The sequence below is a fragment of the Triturus cristatus genome, chromosome 8 (genome assembly GCF_964204655.1).
Source record: "Triturus cristatus chromosome 8, aTriCri1.1, whole genome shotgun sequence".
NCBI classification, from domain to species: Eukaryota; Metazoa; Chordata; class Amphibia; order Caudata; family Salamandridae; genus Triturus; species Triturus cristatus.
The window spans coordinates 1,686,174,585-1,686,199,176 of NC_140591.1; the positions used below are offsets into that span (position 1 = coordinate 1,686,174,585).

The window sequence follows — 24,592 nt, forward strand, 5'->3', positions numbered from 1 at the left end:
GGGTGCGATGATGGTGTCGGCTTTGTTGTAGATGTGATGGGGGCATGGGTCAGAGGGCGATCCAGAGTGGATGGTGTTCAAGGCGTGGGTGGTGTCTTCAGTGCTGATGGTGGTCCAGGCGCTGTGGGTGGTTGTGGGTGTCGTTTGTTTAGTGACTTGTGGCACAGGGCCCGATTCACAGACCTAACTGAAGACAAAATCCTAAACTTACTACCATTTTGGTATTCACAGAAGGCACTTACTCATTGTGGTATTCACAGAAGTTAGGAGTCCTAACTTTAGGACTCCTAAATGCCTTCTGTGAATACCGAAAGTCTTAAAATTAGGATTTTTCTCAATTTAGTAGTAGTAAAGTTAGGACTCCTAACTTTAGGACTCCTAAATGCCTTCTGTGATTGCCGAATGTCTTAAAATTAGGATTTTTCTCAATTTAGTAGTAGTAGTAGTAGTAGTAAAGTTAGGACTCCTAACTTTAGGACTAAACAGAGAAAAGTCCTAATTGTAAGACTTCCGGTATTCACAGAAGTCATTTAGGAGTCCTAAAGTTAGGACTCCTAACTTCTGTGAATACCGAAGTGAGTAAGTGTCTTCTGTGAATACCAAAATGAATAAGTGCCTTCTGTGAATACGAAAATGGTAGTAAGTTTAGGATTTTGTCTTAAGTTAGTTCTGTGAATCGGGCCCACAGTCTGGCTGTCAAAGCTGTTGTGTATATCTGCGATCTTGCGGTAGAAGAACGTGGCGAGGGAGTTGCAGAGGTCTTGCGACGGTGTGATGTTGTTGTTGCTGGCGCTGGGGTTGGAGAGCTCTTTTACGATGCTGAAGAGTTCCTTGCTGTTGTGGGTGTTGTTGTCTAGCCGCTCTTTAAACGATGTCCTTTTGGTGGTGCGGATCAGCTGGTGGTGTTCGCGAGTGGCGTTCTTGAGGGCTGTCATGTTTTCCGTCGTCTGTTCGTGGCGCCAGGTTTTTTCGAGAGTACGGCAGGATTTCTTTGAGTCTTAGATGGCGTCGGTGAACCATGTGGTTTTCCTGTTGCTGGTATTGCCTGGGTTCTTCAGTGGAGCAAGGTTGTCGGCGCAGTTGGTGATGCACTGTGCGAGATTGTGGGCTGCGTCGTTGGGTGTCAGACGTGTCGGCTGGAGGGTTCTGACGATGGTTTCGCTGAATTGTGTGCGTGGGCCCGGGGGTCTGTAGATGAGGGTTCCTCTGAGTGTGGTTTTGGGGTCGGTGTGGATTTGGAAGTGTAGGTGTTCGGCGGCGGGGAGTGTGTCTTCGTCGTTGGTTGTGACGCTGATGGTGTTCCTGTAGATGATGGCGATTCCTCCTCCGGTTTGGTTGATGCGGTCCTTCTGGGTGATCTTGTAGCCGTCCGGGATGGCTATGGCAATGTCGGGGGCCGAGGAGGCGTTCATCCATGTTTCCGTGAGGAAGGCGACGTCCGGTGCTGTTGTGTCGAGGAGGTCCCAGAGTTCGACGGCGTGCTTGTGGACGGAGCGGGTGTTGAGGAGGATGCACTTGAGGTGGTTCTTGTTGATGTTAGGTCCGGCGGGCGTGGTGCAGGTTCGGAGGCAGGTGAAATTGCAGGCTAGGCAGGTGAAAGGTCCGTGGGTGCGCCTCGGGTGGCTCGGTAGCAGGCGGGTGGTCGTCTGGTGTTGAGTGCGTTGAGGGCGGCGGTGTCGTATCTCAGTCGGGTACCCTGGCTCCGGCGGGGGCCAGGGGTTCTGGCGCTGGACGCGGTCTATGCGCGGACAGGCGCAGACAGGCATGCCTTTGGCGCGCCAGCAGCGCGCCCGCTGCGCACGGCCTCCATATGAGGGGCTGTGGGAGGGAGGAGCAGCTGGGAGGCGGTAGCGGGGCGGGGAATGGGACAGCAGGGGGCGGGGCTGCAGGGACGCAGCGGCGGGAAGGTGACACAGAGGCAAAAAACGGGGGACAGGGGGGCGAGGACACAAAGGGCACAACAGTAACAGTAGAAAATACAATAAGGCAACAATATAGTACAATAAGGCAACAAGTGATAAAAAACACAAAGGGGCAACAGAAGACGGAAAACGGCGGAGGACGGACGCAGAACAACAATCACCGGCAAAGACAAGGGCAAGGCCGACCTCAGAGAGGCGGTCTAATCAAAGCAGAAGCGGGGGCAGCGTCACAGGAGGACCGTGGGCGGCTGGGGGGGCCACCTACCTGAGGACAGGGTCAAAGGTCGCTTTGTCACAGCAGGCGAGGGCTCTTTGAGGCACAAAATAAAATTCCTCCTTGTTATGTTATGTTTTTAGGTCTCGCCTTGCTATCGCGTAAGCGATCGCAAAGCGAGACTATTGTAAGCGGGGTTTAAAAGTGCTCCCAAAAATCGGATTGCATGGCTAGTACGCGCACGCGCACAATCACGCGCATCGTGCCGCCATGCAATCCGCTTTTTGGGAGCACTTCAAAGGGTCCTCTCTCCCGCCTGGAATGCGCTCCCCCGCCCCAAGCGCGCGCGCGCACCACGCTCCGCCGGGCTTGTCTTTTTTTTTTTTTTTTACTTTAAGCGCGAGTCGCGCGTGCGGCCAATGCTTGTTTTTAAAACGTTGCTTTCGGTCCCGGACCCTTGCTGTTTCCGCCTTCTTACCACCCTCTGACAGAAGCACAGCATTTCCAATGTAAATGCTATGGTGCTGGACATCAGTTTGTTGTTATTTACCTGTCCGGCTTCTTTTCATTTGAATTTTTTTATTTACATAGTCTCCTTCCTTCCGCCCCTCACAGTTTGTTTTCCTTGCACCGCCCCTTCTTACAGTCCCTTTAACCATTTTGGTACGGCGGTGATGGTGTTGCTCAGCCCCAACTAGCATGTTATTGTCAAGCCTCCAAATGTGCAGCACAAACACGGCGTACAAAGAGATTAACGTGTTGCCTGGAGCACATTTCGGGAAGAACATTAAATGAAAGCCCAAACCCGCTTTATGGTACCGCAACTTTGTTTCACTTGTTTCTCTAGGACGGTACAAAATCAGTGCCTGTTCGGCCTCACACATAAAGAGAGTTTATAAATTGAAATTCAGCAGTCTTCTGTTTACCTTCTTTTTTATGCCCAGTTAAAACAATGAGTGACAATCCCACTTGGAGCCCAGCTTAAGTAAGCAGATGTCAATGAACGTCTCATGGCGACTTTCTACTTTTACCGAACTTTCCCGTATCAGGGTGGCTTTCTACTTTTACTTCTTGTCAGTACCCCAGTACTTCCAGTGAGACGGCATGGTGCTTCTCAGCTCGGCTGCTGCGCTTTTAAATTGGACACCACCGGAACTGATGAAGGTGAGTGCTTTAGTGTAAGGCACCAGCACTTAGGAGGCATTTATAGCAGACTGCATCAGCACCCCTGAGGAAGCGTGTTAATTGGATAGTACTGGCGCCTCTCAGCAGGGTGCCTTTATTTTTAATAGGATAACACCAGCACTTGAGTCTACGTGCATATTTTAATCGCACTCGAGTCTGTGCATACTGCAGGCACTTCAGTCATTGTGTAGATTTTAATAGGACGATGCAAGCGCTTTAGTTTATTTTGTATGCGCTTTTATTATGACACTGCCGGTACTTCAGTCTGTAATGTGTATACTTTTGATAGGCCAATGCCAGCACTTCCTTACAACAGGACAGCACCTGTTTTTTGAGCAGGGATGTGAATCGTACGGTGCCAGCACCTTTCAGCATGGTTGTTCATATGACAGTCATTACTTTAAAAAAGAGAGTGTCCGTACTTCTGAGCGGGATGGTGAATCGGAAAGTGCCAGCACTTATAGCAGGGAGGGTGCTCCAATAATGGCACAGCAGAGCAGCAGTCCTAACTGTATATTATTATAAAACGCACACGCAGTCCTCGGCCGACGTAATGGGACAGTGATTCTGCACTTTCTTCGGTTTTAAGCAATGCGCGCTAAGACTGGCGTAGTACAACCGCGACATCCCACATCCAGAGAGCGGCGCCTAGGGGAGGGGTTGGAGGGGGGCTTCCTCGGCGTTCCTGTGCCGGCGGCCGCGAGAGCCTCTCCCACTCCCCCCTCCACCGCTTCCCTCGAGCCCCCTTCATTATATCCAAGTCTCTGGCCGTCGTACAATTAAGCGAGGTCGCAGAGCAGCAAGCTTTCCTGTCTAACCCCATTATAGGGTTTCACATCCTGGAGCCCGAGCCTCGAAGGAGAACAACCCCCACCCCCTCTCAAAACCTGCCATCTGCTTCCAGGAGACATTTTGTTACCTAAACATATGTACCTGCTAATCCACTGTTGCTGCCGGTAACCAGACACGCTTAAAAAGAGCCCCCAGTTTAACACCTCCCTGTTAGGCTCCCGGTGTCTGCAAGGAGCCACTTTGTCTGCCATTTGCTGTTTATGTGTTGTTTTTTACATGTTCTGTGTATCTGGAATGCTTTCATAAAAATAATTTTCGTCATAAAAGCTTACACTCATCCACTCCACACCACACAATTCCACCACTAAGAATACCAATTCAACCCACAAAATTCTACCCACTCCTAACTAAAACACATAAGTAGAATACATTGTCATTTACAATGCAAATAGCTCTTACTCTTACAAATGCGAGACCTATTGCATTGCAAATGCTTGATTTATATAGTGCACAGCTGCCTCAGCGAAGAGGCGTCCCAGCGCTAGTAGCAGTGTCAATGAGAAAGCATGGGACTAAACCACGGGAAAGAGGTAGGTTTTGGCAGCCTTCCGAAAAGACAGCAGGCTATCCAGACAACGAATCTGAGTGGGCAGAGAATTCCACAGCTTGGCCGCTAAACAGCAAAAAGGACGTCCTTCAGCTTGGAGACGCTTCACTCGAAGGACCATAGCCAGATATTGCCCAGCTGAGCGTAGCTGGCGCGTGGATACGTAGGGTACCAGTAGATTGGACAGGATCTCAGGGGAAGAAAGTTTTAAAATTTTAAAAGTAAGGCACGGAGTCTTGAATTCGATCCTTTTAGTCATAGGCAGCCAATGTAGACGGCGAATGGCCCGCGTCGCAGAGCAGGTTCGGGGAAGCCTCAATAGGACTCGAGCTGCAGCGTTCTGGACACGCTGCAGGTGAGTCGTTTCGGCCTTATTTGCCCCTAGCAGGAGCGAGTTAGCATAGTCCAATCTGGACAAGATGGCTGCCTGTACTATTATCTGGCAGGTAGAGGGATCAAAGAACCCCAGCAAGGGCCTTAAACCCCGGAGTAGGCCAAAGCAGGCACCTGCTATTTTCTTGGTGTGCTCCTGAAAGCTGAGAGTGTCATCCAGCCACACCCCAAGATCTTTTACTACCAACTTGGGGGTGGGAGCACAACCCAGGATCTTGGGCCACCAATGCTCACTCCATAGTCCCTTATCTCTCCCCACCAACAACACATCGGACTTATTGGCGTTGAGCTTGAGGCAGTTGGTGTTCATCCACCCCGTGACCGCCGCTAGGCCATTCCGAAATTTAGCAGCGCCCTGCATAGGGTCGTCAGAGAGGACCACCACCAAATGCGTGTCATCAGCATACGAGACCATGGTAAGACCATTGTCCCTGGCCACCGTGGCAAGGGGTTGAACATATAGATTGAAAAGTGCGGGGCTTAGAGCAGAGCCTTGAGGAACACCCTGCCCGATGGCCTGGGCGCAGAAGAGAAAGGGGGGAGGGCAGATACTTGGAATGTTCTGTCTGACAGAAACGATCTAAACCAAACCAGGGCTAGGCCTATGACACCAGCCTCTTCTAGACGATCTAGGAGGATCCGGTGAGAGACCGTGTCAAACGCGGCACTAAGATCAAGCAGTATCAGCGCCGCGGTGTGCCCCTCATCCAGAATGGTCCGTAGATGTTCGGTCATAGCTAGGAGAGCAGTCTCCGTGCTGTGCCCGGGGCGGAAAGCATTTTGGGACAGATCCAAGAAGCGGATGTTGTTCAGAAAGCACATGAGGGTGTTGTTAACATGTGCCTCAGCAATTTTAGCTACCCATGGTAGCAACGATATAGGGTGGAACTTTTCCAATTTTGCTGGATCCAGTGACGGTTTCTTAAGTAGAGGGACTACCCTTGCTTGCTTCCACATCGTAGGCACAATTGCTGTGGTAAGCGAGATATTAATCATCTGACACAATGGTGCAGGTAGCACAGGTAGGGAATCCCTAAACTGAGCAGGTTTCATTGGATCCATGGGAGAGGCAGATTTAACTTTCTTACTTAGCAGGAGAAACTCATCCTGAGAACTAGGGGGGATGGCTGCCAGAGTGTGCATGGGAGGGGGAGCATGCGTAGCAGCGAGACCCGTGGTGGCCCCAGGAAAGGATTTATAAATCACCTCCACCCTCCTCACAAAAAAGTAGCCAGGTCCTCGCACAGCCGCTCAGACGAAATTACAGAAGTAGCAGAGTCCTTCCTACGTTTAAGATTGTTATGGATTTTAAAAATACACTTGGCAGGGTTGTTAATGGACTTAATCTCCTTAGTAAAGTAGGCCGCCCATGCGGAGTGTATGGCCCTATGATAGTTCTTGATAGCAGCCTGGCAGCCTCATTTGGCCACAGGGTCATAGTCCCTTCGCCAGACCCTTTCTAGTTTTTTACAAGATTTGTGCATAGCGGCCAATGAGCCATTAAACCATGGATTGGAATTTGTGCAGCGGCTCTTGGACCATTTGGCTGGAATAAGTGAATCCAAAGCAAGTAAAATCCAGCCACAAAGTGTTTTGCATGCCAGATCGGGGACACTGGCTAAAATAGGGGGACTAAGTGACAGGATGGCACGGAACTCCTCCAGATTCAATGAAGGCCACGGAACTCCTCCAGATTCAATGAATGCCAACGTCATCGAAAGGAAGCCGCTGGGTCAGCTCTGTACACAGGCTCGTACAACGGAAGTGACATAGAAACTACAAAATGGTCGGACCAGCACACTGGGCCAGGAGTCTTGACAATGAGGGAAGAAATGGTAGAGAAAACAGGGTCAAGCAAGTGACCAGCGCTGTGAGTAGGGCCCACCACGAGCTGATTTAACTGACAAGCAGCAAAGTCAGCAAGTAGATTGCTGATTTCAGGATCAGCAGAGCGATAGAAATGAAGATTTAGATCGCCTATAATGCTGAAATTAGCCGCCGTCAATGCCAGGGAGCCTACAGCCTCGAGGATAGCAGTTTTAAATTCTGTGGCTGGCCCCGGGGGGTGATATATTAACAGCCCTGTCATGGTAAAATTAGCGCTAAAGGAGATCCTGAAGCGAGTGCATTCGCAGCCCGCCACATCCTCCTCGACAAATGAGCAATGATAGCAAGATTTAAAGATGACAGCTATACCCCCGCCTCTGGACTCCCTATTTGAAGTCAAGATGCTAAAACCTGGGGAAGCGCCAAACCAGGCTCAGCCACCATCTCATCAGACAACCAAGTTTCAGTAAAAAAGAAAACAACCGGTGCTTCCATCCTGTATTACTGATGAACAAAAAGAGCAATTTGCCCATTTTATGGTATTGGAAGTCAGTGGCGGTTTACAACTATATTTAAAACATATTAAAGCTAAAAACACTAAGAGGTGGGGGCTGAAATTTAGACTTGGGCAAGCCATTGCGTGTATTAAACTGATAGCATTTTTGATGAAATGTGAATGTATGAGATTATGTTTTAAACAGAATTTTATTTAGAAAGGAACAGAATAGCTGACAAAAGAATAATCATACACAATTCGTTTTTTTTGTGGACATAATGGAGGCTTTTGAGCATCAGACCATCAAACCTGACTATGTTTCCTCCCTAGCACTTTTTGGCATCTTTGCGTAATACAGAACAGCAAAGGCACATCGTATACTTGAGGGAGATCTCATGTCTAACCCACAGCAGGGATGCATTACCTCTCATGTGCACTTTAAAGAATAATTTATAGCACATTTAGTCAGAATTTTATGGTCTACATATGATTTTTTATAATAAAAATCTTTTACAACAATTTTTGCATTTTTACACATCATATATAGCTGGTAGTCCTTCAAACAAGTTGGGCTGACTTCAGGCACAACTGAGAGCTAGACTTTACTGTTGGCCTCTGCCTGGGACCCTGAGAGTCAATTGTGCCTTCCGAAGGAGTCCAGGGGGCCTTAGACGTGTATGCCTTTAGATGTTTGGGCACCAGAAGAAAGTCTGGAAACTTTTGTAAATTTTTCCTCCAGAGCGTCAGCAGGAACTGCCGGTAAAAGTATTCGACTACCAGTTCCACAGAGTCATACTGAATTTCAGCTTCGACCCACTCAAATGTCCTCTGAAAAAACATCTAAGTCCCATTCTGCGTTGGGACAAAGAACATTTTTAGTTACAAATTTCCAAAGCTCCAGAGTGTCAAAAGAACCAACCTACTTCAGGTATTCAGCCTTCTGTTCCACAGCAGCGGCTACAATTTCAGCGGGGAGAATTTTTCTTCTCATAAAGTGACAAACTGCTTTGGGAATTTGGAGAAATTTCAAAGCTTTTCCTCTCAAGAAGTGGTAAAGCCCTCTTCTGATGTGGAACTTTTTTAAGAGTTTTGACTTACAGACGTTTACCTGGATGAATCCACTTGGTGTATTCAACCAGGGCTTTATTATGATTGACATCAAACTGCACTTAGGTCCTGGTTTTACCACTTCCATAAACTGTGCTTGATGCTTTTCGGTGCCATTTCTCCTTAAAGCTTTAGAAATTCATATTCCGGTTCCCCCTTATTGGATTTCTGTGTCATTTTATTTATTAACTTTTACTCAGTTTTTCTAATTTGGTTTGGAATAGTTATTACTTGGGGTTTTGAATTTATTACAGATTGGTATTGCATAAATACTTTACACATTGCCCCAAGTTACGCAGGTCTGCTCTGTGCCATAGCTACCAGGGGGTTCAGCTCAGGATAATTTAGGGACTTTGAGGGTTCAACCTGACAAGGGCTGCGATTGTTCCTTGACACGGGTAGTCACTCACCCCAAATAATATTGCAATTTCTTACAAATAGGAATGGATGACCACCAGGAATCTGATGAAAGTGATTGCATCTGGAGTGTTAGTAGATGAAATACTAGTAAAAGTTTAGACCTAATTTAAAAAATTGGGGAGTTAACATGAATTGAAATTTGGTGGAAACAGGAGACATTTGATTCAGGCAATGTGAAGCAAGCAGAAAAAACAACATTTAGACCATCGTACATCAAATAAAATCATGTTCTTACTTTCCAGTTACTTTTAGTTAAGTTAAAAAAAGTTTGGTTAAGTTAAAAGGGACGGGAATGTAAGGACGGTTTTAGAAAATCTCTTATCTTACTCAATGTCAAGAGGTGGCTGCAACTATGGAGTCTTTTTCTCTTGCCAATATAGCCAAATGTAAGGGTGGGGGGACGTTTTCCTGCAGCCATAATTTTGTTGGATTGCAGAGAAACTAAGAGTACTTGGACTGCCTCTGGAAGACCGAAAGCAGCAAACGTCTGCCTGAAAAGCGTGTTCTCAAATCTCAACTCTGAACTGCTGAAGTCTGAGCTTTCTGGTGGAAGTTGGCTGCGAGGTCATGTGCAGGACCCATGTCAAGGTTAAGGAAATGCTGGCACAGCAATCTGGCAAGTGATGGATGCAACAGGCGAGGATTCTTCTCGTCAGGTTGGTCGGAAGGCAGCAGGCTTCTTGTGTTAAGGGAGGCAAGCAACCAGGAACCCCGAGACAGATTTGAGGACCAGATCCACCAGGAGGCTCCGCAGACTAAGTGAGGGAAGAATAAAGAACCCACATGCGCTGGGAAAAAATATCATGATTCAAAAAACAGTAACAAGGGAGGGAACCCGATGCCAAAGTTACTGGAGTGCTTGCAACGTGTTGCACAGACAGCTCCTTGTACATGGAGAAACAGGAAGTAAGGGCGGGGAAATAAGAAGGGACATACAAAAGGTGTATCCCCCATGATGGAGTAGGAAACTAGTAGACATTGTTGACGGGAAATCATTGCGGTTGGGGAAAAACAAAAAGTTTCACTTCCTGTTTCAGATAAAGAGTGGAATGGAGAAGTGTCATCGACGAATCAGAAGAAACTCCTAAAAAAACCCTAACAGTGTTTTTTCAGGTACAGTGGTCACAATCAATGTCATGGTTATGAGAGCACAGCTTGCCTCCAAATAATCTCCAGTCAGTAAGCAGAGAACGTGAGTGTCCAAGCCCTTTCAAGAACAGCCATGATCTTCAGCCTCCCACCTGGAGAGATGCAAGTGAAAAAGACACAAGCCAATCTCCAGTACAAACTACCAAGAGGACAGTCAGGCGACTGACTAGTAGGCGGAAGAAGGACAGCAAAGAAGTTACTCAAACATGCCTTTCTCAAGAGAAGCCGCACACTCGGAGACACAACGCTGAATTCCAAACTTCTCCATATTCTTATCTAGCTATCTCATATTGAGATGAGTCAAGATTCCATTATAAAAATGATCATTTATTAGTATGGTGGCAAATTAATACTTGGTGACGTGCAAAATTTAACACGTGGTATGATAATAAAAAAGGTCAGTAAAACGGAGTGCTGCCATTGGAGGAACGGTGTGCCACTCATGAGAGGATGCTAAACGGACTGCTGCCATTGGAGGAACGGTTTGCCACTCATGAGAGGATGCTAAACGGACTGCTGCCATTGGAGGAACGGTTTGCCACTCATGAGAGGATGCTGGGGGTGATTCAGAGATATGTCCTCCCGACAGGGTGATGTTTTTCGGTATGGTTTTCAATAACCTTATCACAACTGTGCATGTAATATTTGGAACAATATTCCAATGCTGCAGCACCAAAGAAGTTGAATCTGCGGCTTCAAGGAAGGCAAAACGCAGTGATGTTCAGCACAGTTCGCCGTTGAAAAACATAATGGTCATGGAACCCAGTGTTCATAAGGTTACTACCAGGATTTATCAGACATTCATTAATAACACACAAGATACTTTTGGAAAACTGAAAAGCTGTTGACAGAGTATTACTGACCCCTATTTTACTCGGAATGGAAAGAGGCAAGATGGTTAGTTCAACAGAAGATCCTACACTGTGTGTTCTGCACACACTTCGCTGGTGCAGTTCACGAGAATCAAAGATGTCTTGTGTCGAAGGGGAAATTTGTGAGAGACATTTTTGTCCATAACATCAGGGAGTGTCCCGGGGTTCAGGAATTCTGGAAGAAAGTGGCTGACCATCACGTTCTGGTTACTGGTATCCCAATATGATTAGATGCCAATGAATCTAGGTATCTGGGGTATCATTCCAAACCTGAATTACACAGACCTTTTATTAATTTGGGATTGGCAGTTGCGTTATAACGCTGCACAATTGCGGGGTAGCCAACTGTTACCAAGAATAAAAGGATTGCAGGTCTACAGAGATGATGCTGTACGCAAGCAGAGTTGTCTGAAAGTTTGGAAAGTTATTGGATGATTTGTGTGAATATCATACACTTAACTGACCTGTGTGTACTGTTTATATTTAATTTTATGATCCATATCTTAGCTAAATTGCAGATGATGCTAAATGATTAATATCATTAAATGCACATGATGCGCCTGTTCAACTTGCTGGGGATTAATGTAACAAAAGGTGGACACTAGACAGAGATTTGTGTCATCCATGTAGAGAAGAGGATGTATCAGTACACCAGAGATCGTTAGATATTTTGACTTTGGTCTTGAGTGTTCTAAAATAAATACATTTCTTATCATTCAAAATGCTCCGGCGAAGACATAACTTATTTTTATGTGTGGGAGAACATTAGCTTAACTATTCGCAGATTGAATTAGCTCCTGATTTGTAACCATGTGAGGTGTCACATTGTGGTTACAATCCACAGATCTTCTGACAGGCAGGTCTGGATCCTTGGGCATCAAGTTCAATGTCTTTACTCAAAGGTCTTGTTTAGGGCCTCAGGGTGAAGGATGGTGGATTCTGATCTATTTCAAAAAGACAATGCTGGTGGGACATTGCTGCTGGCCACTGAGTTAAATGAAACAGCAAAGAGTATCCAGTGGGCAGAGTTCAAAAAGGGTTTGTAAACACTACCTTTATAGCTGCTTCCTTTCCTTGGTTGGGGTTTGGTACTTCACTTTAAATTATCAGCACGAACGAAATGAGACCGTGGGATCTACTCTTGAAATGAAAGCAATCAGCTCTCAGAAGCCACACTTTCCTGTATCGTTGAAAACATCCCAGAGAACTGGAACAATTGCATTCAATGTCTTTGATAACATTTCACAGTGAACCTGATGATGATGATACATTCATAAAGCGCTACTAATACCCTGAGGTGTCAAGGCGCTACATTCAGACAGACAGAGCTAGGTGCAATAGCTAAGGCTCACCCTTTAAAAAGCCAGGTTTTAAGACCCTTTCTAAATTTCAACAGATTTGTTTCTTTTTTAAGAGAGATTGGCAAGGAGTTCCAGAGTGTGGCCGTAGTGACGGTAAAACTCCTGCCACCCCAGTTGACCCTGCGCTCTCTAGGGACAACGAGATTTCCGTGCTCGGCTGCTCTAAGAGATCCTGTTGGAGCGTATGGCTTAAGAAAGCTTGACATCTGCTCTGACCCTAGTTTGTTCAAAGATGTAAAAGCTATGCAAAGGGAGTTGAACTGGATCCGCTCTGCCACCGGCAGCCAGTGCAGTTGACACAGGGCCTTTGAAGCAGATTCAAATCTGGTGATCCCCAGGAGCACTCTAGCTCCCGCATTTTGGGCAGTCTGGAGCTTTTGGATACTGCATTTCAGTGCGCTGGTGACGGGGTACAGCAGTAATCCAATCTGGACGAGATAAGTGCAGATACCACTGTTTTTCTTAGATCAAAAGGGATCGAAGGAAGTATTTTCCTCAGAATTTTAAGGATAAAGGAACAGGTGGAAGTAACGTAATTAGTTAGGGCTTCAAATGACAGTTTTGTATCAAAAGCCCCTCCTAGGTTTTTAGCTTTGCAAACTGGTATTTGCAAAGGGCCAAGTTGAGAAGACCACCAACAAGCTGTCCAGATAGAGGAGCTATTGCCAAATAGGAGAACCTCGGTCTTGGAGGAGTAGAGCTTTAGACAATTCTCTACCATCCAGTTTCCTATATGACTCATGCAGACACGGAACATGATGGCTGTAGAGCTAGACGCGCTATTCACAGAGACAATTATCTATGTATCGTCAGCATAACATGCTAACGCAAAACCATAACTTTTGATTCGTTTAGCCAGGGGGGTGGCATACAAATTAAATAGTGTTGGGCTCCGGGAAGATCCCTGAGGGACGCCGCAGGGTAGTGAAAAGGAGGGTGAGATAGTCTTCCAATGCTACCACTTGAGAGCGTTCTGACAGAAAGGGAGAGTGCTTTATCCCTGATCCCAAGAGAGGCTGGACAGTTTATCAGCAGCTCGTGGTTAACCATATCAAACGCTGCTTAGAATTATAGAAGGATCAGGGCAGTATCCCCCCGCCATCCAGGGTCTGACTGAACTCTTCAATGGTGGTAATGAGCCAGCTCCCTGCTGTATGGAGCGTGAAATCCAAATGCAGATGGATCAAGAATAGCGTTCTCATTGACAAAGGAAGATAATTCCATGTTAATGGCTTTTTCTATCACCTTTGAACGAAAAGGGAGTCTTGATATAGGTCTGTAGTTGAGGGTGTCCTTAGCGTCCAAGTTAGGTTTTTTCAATAGTGGCAGTATGGAAGCCTTCTCCCACTCCGTTGGAAAGCGCCCTTGCGTGATCGTTGAGTTGAAGATGGCAGTGAGGGGCATAGCTATGGTTTCTAGGGACAGGTGAAGAATTCTGGGAGAACACGGATCTGTCAATACCAAGTGACTTTCCAACCTTCTTACAGTTAATGGCATTTTTTTATGTTTTTCTCACTTTGGATTCAGCATCCATCTGACCGGTTTCTTCACTGGACAAAACAAGTAAAATATTTTGTTGAAAAATAGTTTTAAATCCTCCTTGCCACTAATAGGTCCTTGTGAGAAGTTGGCCTGATGTATGATGTCACTAGTTATAGTGTACACCTTATATCAGTCCAAATACCCTTATGGTGATTGGTTGTAAAGTCAACCTTATAGACCAGCTATCCTAGTGGTAGCATGGACAAGAGCAGTCTTAGGCTAAACTCTGAATGGCATGTGAAGCCAGCTGTGATACCATATATAATCCCTTGAATACCAAATGAAAGGACACCACAACAGATATATGTATAAAATAAAGTGTATTTATTCTAAGCAAACCCTCAGCACTCTTTATGAGTTTAGAGGTAAGTACAACACAGTCTTATTAATGCATACAGTAAGTCACACAGGTAAGTAATACAGTTAGGCCCTAGGGGCCACGCAAACCATATACTAAATAAGTGGTATAAGAACCACTGTCACGGAAATAGAATAGGCCTAGGCCTAGGGAATCGCTGGGGCTACACTACACTAGCGTTAGTTAGGGAGTGGGAGGCCCACGGGATTCGTGTGCAGAGTGGAAACACTCACGCGTAATGCGTAACAGTCAATAGCAATGTTACAGTTTAGAAATAGATAGATTTAGGACACTTCCGGAGTAGCTAGGAAGTTGAGACTTGAAAACTAGACACCAGGATAGTCACTATCCTGATGAGCACCGGAGTACCCAAGTTACCTAGCCCACAGGCTGCGGGTGCATAGGGGTGAAGATGCGTCGTTTTCGTCGTCGACTCCTATGGATGCCTGAAGAAAGATGCTGACAGGCAGTCAGGGGAGAGTGTCCGGTGGATCCCAAGCCTGGGATCAAGAAGAGAAGAAACCTGCAAGCAGAGGGGACAGAGTCAAGGTCACTAGCCAGTGACCACGTGGAACCAGGAAGGAACCAGGCGATGTCGTGAAGAGTTGCAGGGGAAGGTGAAGCTTGTCGCTGGAGCCAGGAGGACCAGGAAGCGTCGAGGACGACCAGGACCAGGAGGCGAGCTGTCCCACGAAGGCTCTTGCTGTCGGCGGCGTCGAAGTTGGACTAGGACTCACCAAGCCTTGGCAAGCGGAACCCACGAAGAACAAGGGACTTGCTTCTGGTGCAGACCAGGAAGGTCTGGGGTGCTTCTTCTTTGCAGAGAAGCGGGAGCCAGTCTGGAGGAGCCAAACCAGCGCAGAAGATTTTAGGGAGCGTCGTCACAAAGGCCACTAGCCAGCGGGCAAGCAACCGGACAGACGCGGCAAGCAGGAAAATGCTGAAGGGCCCCACGCAGGACTCGTGGAGTGTGGGGGGCTGGTCTTCGGTGCAGATGGTGCTTGGGGTTGGGGCTTCTCAATCCCCGGTGCACAACTTCGAGGGTACCTCAGAAGCTGCGCTGTAAGTTACTAGCCACTTTTCCCAGGTAGCCGGTCCCACGTCGCTCGTCGCCTCCACGGATCTCAGCTCTGCTGCAGATGTGGATGAGGGTCGGAGAAGTCTGGAAATCAAGGCTCTGGTCGGGCTCTGCAGTCGGTTCCTCGTCGAACGTTTCACAAAGCAAAGGGTAGTCACTTGATGGTGCCTGTTTGCACAGGGTAGCCACTCCTTGGCTACAAGGGAGATTCTTCAGTCTTCTTCTTTCGTCGAATGTCGAAGGTCCAGAGTTTCTGTTCAGTTTTGCAGGTTCAGGATAATCTAATCTCTTGAGGCCCAACTCCCACTCTTATACTAATCTGGGGGGCTGGGATACCTGCTAGGTCACGCCTTATGGGTGGGACCTGGGAGGGGGTGGTTACACCCACTTCCCTTTGTCCAGTTTCGCGCCAGAGCTGGGGCTGGAGTGCCCCAGCACCGGTTTGAACTGGACTATGCAAGGAACACCTTGTGTGCCCCAGGCATGTCTCATTCCTTTCAGCCCACCCTGCCCCAATACACTAAAGGCTGTCTGGGGAGGTGCTAGCACCTCCCCAAGCAGGAAACCTATTGTCCAGGCCTCCCTGGCTGGGATCACTCCCAGCTGCAGGAGGTCAGACTTGTGTCGTGGCAGCAGCATCCATTTTGTGATGCTGAGGCTTTGGTCAGAGGTTACACAGCAAAGTATGATTTTAACATGTCTCTCCCTCTAGAAGGGAGGAATAATATCCTCATCACCAGAAATGGTATGGGGGTATTATTCCAAAGTGTTAGACACCTTACACGACATGTTTTGATACAGCCCAACCATAGTTACCATAACCGTTTAAGATTATAAGGCACTTTAAGAGTATATGGTAGGCTATATCATAGAACAGCTATAAGGACATGGTTCCGAAAGCTGCAGACAGGCTCAGCTCATGCTAGAGCACCATCTCACATGTTACCAAGCACTCTGCCTCCAGGATTGTTAAGGCCTGCCATAGGAGTGACTGATAGGTACACATGTGTCTATATATAAGGGTAGATATAGGCATACTATATCTAAGCAAGGGGTGATTACACGACCTTGCCCCAGCTGAGTGATCAGCCAGTTGTGTCTGATTGGAAGGCCAGACCAGGGGTGGCATAATACATGCTGCAGCCCCTGGGAGGCCTAGGGTACACCTATGCCCTGGGTACCTAGGGTACACTGTACAGGGTCCAATAAGGTGACCCTTACCAATTGGTTATGTACCTAGGGTACCCGGAGTCCATTTTACAGAGAGAGCAGACAGCCTGAGACCCTGAATGGCAGGATCTCAGGCCAACTAAGTCGAAAAACCAGCTAGACACTAGGCAAAAAGTTGGGGGTAACCATAGTCAGATATCCACCTTCCTACACAACCCCCCCCCAAACGAAAGGAGATAAGGCTGGCCTTGACAAGGTAAGCCTCTATTGCCTGAGTGGCCATATAAGGAAGAACCAGCACTGGCATGGTTACCCCCTGTCTCATGGTCCACTAAGCAATCCCTCATCCTAAAGATATCATAGGGTCTCCACCATAGGGAATCCCTACCTTTGGTGTGTCTTTGCAAAGAAAAAGGCTGGTGTTGAGATGGAGTACTGAAGTGAGTGCCCTCAAAGTGAGGCCTCAGCTTCCTCCAATCATCCTCCACCATGGATGCCTTTCTTTCTCTAACTGAGTTGCACTGTGCTCTCAGGGTCAGCCTCTGGCTACCTAAAGCTGGAGGCTGGGTCCCTTTTGTGGGCTTACTGGAGGGACAGGTCAGGTTTGGGGCCCTAAGGTCCCATGTTTGCCTGTGCCCAACAGAATCCCTCTGGGGGAGGTCCCTAACTACCTGTGAAGGGGATCCCTCAGGAATGTTTTTACCCATCACCTGGCTAGGGCAACTAACCAGGCAATCCTCATTCTTTTGAAGGGGGGGTTCTTGTGGACAGGGGCCCTCTTGGGGTCCACTGGCCTCCCTGACCTCTGCAGCCCTGGGCTGACTGAGGCAGGGTAGAGAGAGGCAGGCTACCTGCACCAGACTGGGTCCCACCTTGGAAGGGGCCACTGACATCAGAGGCTCTGCCAGGCCAGGCCTGGCTACCTCTGGGGCAGTTCCTTCACAAGGGGTGAGGTCAGATCCCTGAGGAGGCTGACCTCTTCCTAATGTCTGGGGAGAGGGAGACTTTTCTTCCTCCCCACTACTCTCTGTTTGTGTGGAGTGATCCATAGTTTCAGGCTTCACTACACCTATATCAGTCTGAGTGTGGGCTGAGACCATTACAGCCTTGCCAACCTTTTCAGGAAGGCACTCAGTTGGTGTTTGAGCTGTGACTGTCACAGCTCTGCCAATTTCTACAGGGAAGTCTGTCTGTGCCTGGGCTGTGGCTACCACTGCCCTTCCAACCTTTTCAGGGAGGAAAGCTACTTGGACAGGGGTTGTGACTGGCACAACCCCACTACCCTTTTTGGAAAGGCCTACCATTTTAGAATGGGTGTCTTGTTCAACTCCAGCCCAAGCTGAGAGTTCTAAGTCATTCCCCAGCAAGCAGTCCACAGGCAAGGTTGGAGACACTGCCACCCTTTTAGGGCCAGTGACACCTCCCCAGCTGAGACATACCTCTGCCATGGGATGACTGTTCTGCTTGCCATCAATGTTAGTTACCTGGTATGAGAAACCAGGCAAAAGCTGCTCAGAGGGAACTAGCCTATGGGCCACCATAGTGATGCTAGCTCCAGTGTCTCTGTAGGCCTCAGCTTTTCTACCATTGATGTAGGGTTCCTGTCTGTACCTACCCAAAGTGTTGGGACAGGCAGTGAAGTTGGCAAACCCCATGCCACCATCACAGACAAGAGTAGCTGCTGTAGGGGAATTGGCTAAGCCAGGATCCCCCTGTGTTCCCCAAGAAAACCCAACCAAATTTTTGGGGGCACTCCCACCACCTGGGGGATTACTGCTGACAGTAATAGGTGGTGTGACAGGAGTAGTTGGAGGAACAGTTTTGTTTTTAGCCTGTGGACAACTGCTGTCAGTTTTCCAATGCCCAGGTGTTTTACACACATGGCAGTAAGGCTTTTTAACTGTGGTAGAGGAGGGAGCTTGGGACCCACCACCCTGTGTGGAGTTTTGGGGCCCTGAGGAAGATTTCTCTTTTGCTTTATCCCCACCCTTCTCTTGAGGTTTGGTGGTATCTTTCTTTTGGTCACCACCCTGATTTTTAGGCCTAATCCTGGTCCTGACCCATTTATCTGCCCTCTTTCCCAATTCTTGGGGAGAGGTCAAATCTGAGTCTACCAGGTGTTGATGGAGAAGCTGGTTCTGACAATTACTAAGGATCTGCTCCCTCATAATCAAGTTGTACAATCCTGTGTAGTCCTGCACCTTGCTGCCAGTTAACCAACCTTCCAAAGCCTTAGTGGCACAATCCACAAAATCAGACCAGTCCTGTGTCTGTGTCTTCTGGGTGTCTCTGAACAACAACCTATATTGCTCAGTGGTTAAGCCAAACCCATCTATCAGAGCACTCTTCAGGACTTTGTAATTGTTTGCATCCTCATCACTGACTGTGAGGAGCTTGTCTCTACCTTTGTCAGAAAAGGAGAGCCACAAGATAGCTGCCCACTGACTTTGGGGTACCTGCTGTACTTTGCAGGCCCTCTCCAAAGCAGTCATCCATTTGTGGATGTCATCCCCATTCTGGTATGGGGGGACTATCTTGCTTAGGTTTCTATGGTCATAAGACCTATCCCTATCTCTAGGGATGTTGCTGCCACCAGTGGGTTCTGACCCACACAATTTTTGCTCTCTAGCCAGAGCAAGCTTCTCTTTGGCAAGGGCAATTTCTTCCCTCTGAATCCTCAGATTAGCTTCCCTCATTCTGGCTTTATGCTCCTTTCTCTCAGGTGAAGTCATTCCCCTGTGAGAGGAAGCATTAGAGATGCTAGAGACATGGGAGTGGATGGATTCCCCTGAAGGGGATCTGTCCCTCCTGTTTCTCTGTGAATGCCTACTTGTGGGTCTGTATGGGGGGACCCCATGCAAACTCCCATGTAAGCTTAGGTTAGCCTGGCTAAGTCTCCTTACTTGGCCCTGGCTGTCTACCTCCCCATCTGAAGGCCCATCTGACTCCTCTGTGGTGGGTAGACCCCTATCTACAGCTATGGCACCATCCCTGGCAGCTCTTTCAGCATCATAGGCCTCCAGAAGCTCCACTAGCTGTCTAAGGGTAGGGTTTGCACCCTGTTTTATTCCTCTGGAGGTACACAAGTGTCTCATCTCCTGGAATGTGAATGCATCATACCTAGAGGGAACCTGTCTAGGATTCTCCTCTCCTGAGGGAGCATCAGTGTGATCTCCATTCAGGGGCATGATTCTAGTGAGGGTGTGGTGTGTGCACCTACCTACACTAGTTGTTTCTACTAAACCTCTCTAGTAGTTGTAGTCAGGGTGTGTTACTCCCTTCAACCTACCACTACTAAGTCCAGTAGGACTTAAGTATACTAGACTATGTTATATGTACCTAGACAATATCTGTGTGATCTTCCAATTTAGTATCTCAAGATTATAATGGTATTACAACAGCAAGCTCAGATCCCAACCGCTGCTCACCAATGTGAGAAGTTGGCCTGATGTATGATGTCACTAGTTATAGTGTACACCTTATATCAGTCCAAATACCCTTATGGTGATTGGTTGTAAAGTCAACCTTATAGACCAGCTATCCTAGTGGTAGCATGGACAAGAGCAGTCTTAGGCTAAACTCTGAATGGCATGTGAAGCCAGCTGTGATACCATATATAATCCCTTGAATACCAAATGAAAGGACACCACAACAGATATATGTATAAAATAAAGTGTATTTATTCTAAGCAAACCCTCAGCACTCTTTATGAGTTTAGAGGTAAGTACAACACAGTCTTATTAATGCATACAGTAAGTCACACAGGTAAGTAATACAGTTAGGCCCTAGGGGCCACGCAAACCATATACTAAATAAGTGGTATAAGAACCACTGTCACGGAAATAGAATAGGCCTAGGCCTAGGGAATCGCTGGGGCTACACTACACTAGCGTTAGTTAGGGAGTGGGAGGCCCACGGGATTCGTGTGCAGAGTGGAAACACTCACGCGTAATGCGTAACAGTCAATAGCAATGTTACAGTTTAGAAATAGATAGATTTAGGACACTTCCGGAGTAGCTAGGAAGTTGAGACTTGAAAACTAGACACCAGGATAGTCACTATCCTGATGAGCACCGGAGTACCCAAGTTACCTAGCCCACAGGCTGCGGGTGCATAGGGGTGAAGATGCGTCGTTTTCGTCGTCGACTCCTATGGATGCCTGAAGAAAGATGCTGACAGGCAGTCAGGGGAGAGTGTCCGGTGGATCCCAAGCCTGGGATCAAGAAGAGAAGAAACCTGCAAGCAGAGGGGACAGAGTCAAGGTCACTAGCCAGTGACCACGTGGAACCAGGAAGGAACCAGGCGATGTCGTGAAGAGTTGCAGGGGAAGGTGAAGCTTGTCGCTGGAGCCAGGAGGACCAGGAAGCGTCGAGGACGACCAGGACCAGGAGGCGAGCTGTCCCACGAAGGCTCTTGCTGTCGGCGGCGTCGAAGTTGGACTAGGACTCACCAAGCCTTGGCAAGCGGAACCCACGAAGAACAAGGGACTTGCTTCTGGTGCAGACCAGGAAGGTCTGGGGTGCTTCTTCTTTGCAGAGAAGCGGGAGCCAGTCTGGAGGAGCCAAACCAGCGCAGAAGATTTTAGGGAGCGTCGTCACAAAGGCCACTAGCCAGCGGGCAAGCAACCGGACAGACGCGGCAAGCAGGAAAATGCTGAAGGGCCCCACGCAGGACTCGTGGAGTGTGGGGGGCTGGTCTTCGGTGCAGATGGTGCTTGGGGTTGGGGCTTCTCAATCCCCGGTGCACAACTTCGAGGGTACCTCAGAAGCTGCGCTGTAAGTTACTAGCCACTTTTCCCAGGTAGCCGGTCCCACGTCGCTCGTCGCCTCCACGGATCTCAGCTCTGCTGCAGATGTGGATGAGGGTCGGAGAAGTCTGGAAATCAAGGCTCTGGTCGGGCTCTGCAGTCGGTTCCTCGTCGAACGTTTCACAAAGCAAAGGGTAGTCACTTGATGGTGCCTGTTTGCACAGGGTAGCCACTCCTTGGCTACAAGGGAGATTCTTCAGTCTTCTTCTTTCGTCGAATGTCGAAGGTCCAGAGTTTCTGTTCAGTTTTGCAGGTTCAGGATAATCTAATCTCTTGAGGCCCAACTCCCACTCTTATACTAATCTGGGGGGCTGGGATACCTGCTAGGTCACGCCTTATGGGTGGGACCTGGGAGGGGGTGGTTACACCCACTTCCCTTTGTCCAGTTTCGCGCCAGAGCTGGGGCTGGAGTGCCCCAGCACCGGTTTGAACTGGACTATGCAAGGAACACCTTGTGTGCCCCAGGCATGTCTCATTCCTTTCAGCCCACCCTGCCCCAATACACTAAAGGCTGTCTGGGGAGGTGCTAGCACCTCCCCAAGCAGGAAACCTATTGTCCAGGCCTCCCTGGCTGGGATCACTCCCAGCTGCAGGAGGTCAGACTTGTGTCGTGGCAGCAGCATCCATTTTGTGATGCTGAGGCTTTGGTCAGAGGTTACACAGCAAAGTATGATTTTAACATGTCTCTCCCTCTAGAAGGGAGGAATAATATCCTCATCACCAGAAATGGTATGGGGGTATTATTCCAAAGTGTTAGACACCTTACACGACATGTTTTGATACAGCCCAACCATAGTTACCATAACCGTTTAAGATTATAAGGCACTTTAAGAGTATATGGTAGGCTATATCATAGAACAGCTATAAGGACATGGTTCCGAAAGCTGCAGACAGGCTCAGCTCATGCTAGAGCACCATCTCACATGTTACCAAGCACTCTGCCTCCAGGATTGTTAAGGCCTGCCATAGGAGTGACTGATAGGTACACATGTGTCTATATATAAGGGTAGATATAGGCATACTATATCTAAGCAAGGGGTGATTACACGACCTTGCCCCAGCTGAGTGATCAGCCAGTTGTGTCTGATTGGAAGGCCAGACCAGGGGTGGCATAATACATGCTGCAGCCCCTGGGAGGCCTAGGGTACACCTATGCCCTGGGTACCTAGGGTACACTGTACAGGGTCCAATAAGGTGACCCTTACCAATTGGTTATGTACCTAGGGTACCCGGAGTCCATTTTACAGAGAGAGCAGACAGCCTGAGACCCTGAATGGCAGGATCTCAGGCCAACTAAGTCGAAAAACCAGCTAGACACTAGGCAAAAAGTTGGGGGTAACCATAGTCAGATATCCACCTTCCTACAGTCCTCACAATACAGTATCTTGTAAAAATGAGCTTCGTCAGTTTCAATTTTCATTGGAAAATAATTGTTTCTCAGGTCTCTTTAATATTTAGACTGGTTACACCAGGTTTCTGTCATTCAGAATAGAGAAATTTAGTCTCCAGGGTTGGTTTGCCAAATCAGAATTTCTAAAATCAGATCCAAGCATGCGTCTTTATGGTTGGAAAAACATATTTTGCTCACGATTGCAAACATAACTTCATCCATCAGATGATAAGAAATCCAAAAAAGATTTACATGCGGATATAATTGATGTAGTTAAGAAAGGAAGGTGTAATCCCTCTTGATAAGATATCGATATCAGTAGCTGCAACTACCGATGAAACAAAACCCCATAAACCAAGATCCTGCTTAACCGAGAACAAACACACACAAAACTCTCTCAGCATGCCCTGAACAAACCCAGAATAATTAGTGATAGCCTGCAATCACTGTTCAGCTTTCAATCTCCACCATACCTTCACTCCAGGCCTCCCTCACCCTAGATCACTCACAGGATCCACCCAATTAAGAAAATAATGAGATCCTTTCCCCACAAATGAAGAACCCTGGATGCTGCAAACTGGCACCTGACACTTTGAGATATGCCTCTGAAATGGTGACATCTTCCTACTTCCAACTCCTGTCACTTCTCTCAGATTTTACCCCATCAACCTGCACACACAGTCAAATCTCTGTCATTGCAGTCTGTAGAGAAAACTCCAACTAAACGCCCACCGTCAAAAGCATTCTAAAGCCACTACTCATTGCACCGCCTGTTTCAACATAGGAGTCCTGAAACATATCCATGTGCCCGTGTTAGCATCTCCTGTGCACTCTCTGGCTCGGTCAGATCTCCTTTTCTGGAGTCCTGACATCCCTCACAACACTACGTAGCCACTCATTTCCTTCAAGGATAAGCCACCCACGTGCTCTCTGTTCTACACAAACTGTACGAGACCGTAGAGGACCACAGAACAAAGAGCAACCAGAGGCCCACCACTTACTGTGCAGTGACGCATCTTGAAATCCATAAATTCTACTACTGGAATACTACCACTCTTTTTAGGCACGCTCTTGTCACATTCCAGCACAGCAGCATCAAAGCCCTACAAATAGGAGAGAATAAAAACATTGTTAATGGACACATCATGAGCGACCGTAGAATCTCACAACAACATTAACTGCAAAGCACAACTAGAGTTAAATTCAAAGGCTGGTGCACTGAGCACTTCGTACCATTAGTGCAACTCAGAAGGTATTAAAACGAGGCTAGCAGCAGTGGGAAATAGGAACTGCACAAGAAGTAGTCCAAAAGAAAGACAAACCGCGCACAAGGAGCCGTGGAGTCTAAAGAAGACCTGCAGAACACAACATGTCATAAGGTCCACCATCAGCATCAAGGAGAAGCAGGTCCAAGTATTGGTCACGGACTACATGGGAGATGGTTGGGATGGAGAGTTAAATAGTGGCTGGGGTGGAGAGTCAGTCAGTCAAGATTACTTTTATTTGATTTCGTTAAAAATCAGAAAAGGATGGAAAAAACACATAGTAAAAAATGATTTAAAAAAGGGGGTCTGTAAGGTACAAAAAATGAAAACATAGTGCGGTCAGATACTCAAACGTCATCAATGGTTAAAATAAGAATGTTATAATTATGATTAGTGCAATTTATAAAAGATGCATGATGGTCCAATGGATAAAATTGGTAAATAGTGTCAATGCAGATAAAGAGTGTCCGGGCAGTCATCTCGTAGCCACACAAGTTGGTTCAACATATTTTCTATCCCATTCTTTGGCTGCCATTTTCCAAAAAGTGATGGCTCGACAGAAAAGTTGGGTTGACAGGCCTCCGAGGCATTGTATGACTGCGGCTCTGCATGACCTTAGTTGGTTTTTCCTGAAGAT

At 47.6% G+C, this 24,592-nt stretch overlaps 1 protein-coding gene across 3 annotated transcripts in view; it reads right to left on the reverse strand.

Moving 5' to 3' along the window:
* The window catches only part of LOC146808606 (uncharacterized), a 70,569-nt gene that overhangs the window by 39,753 nt on the left and 6,224 nt on the right, over positions 1 to 24,592 (reverse strand). For 2 of the 3 annotated variants that reach the window (XM_085623626.1, XM_085623625.1), the window contains one exon: positions 23,692 to 23,793. The exons of the other annotated variant lie outside the window; for it this stretch is intronic. In XM_085623626.1, the coding sequence (XP_085479752.1) occupies positions 23,692 to 23,793 (102 nt within the window). The remainder of the gene's footprint in view (positions 1 to 23,691; positions 23,794 to 24,592) is intronic. 3 annotated transcript variants of the gene reach the window in all.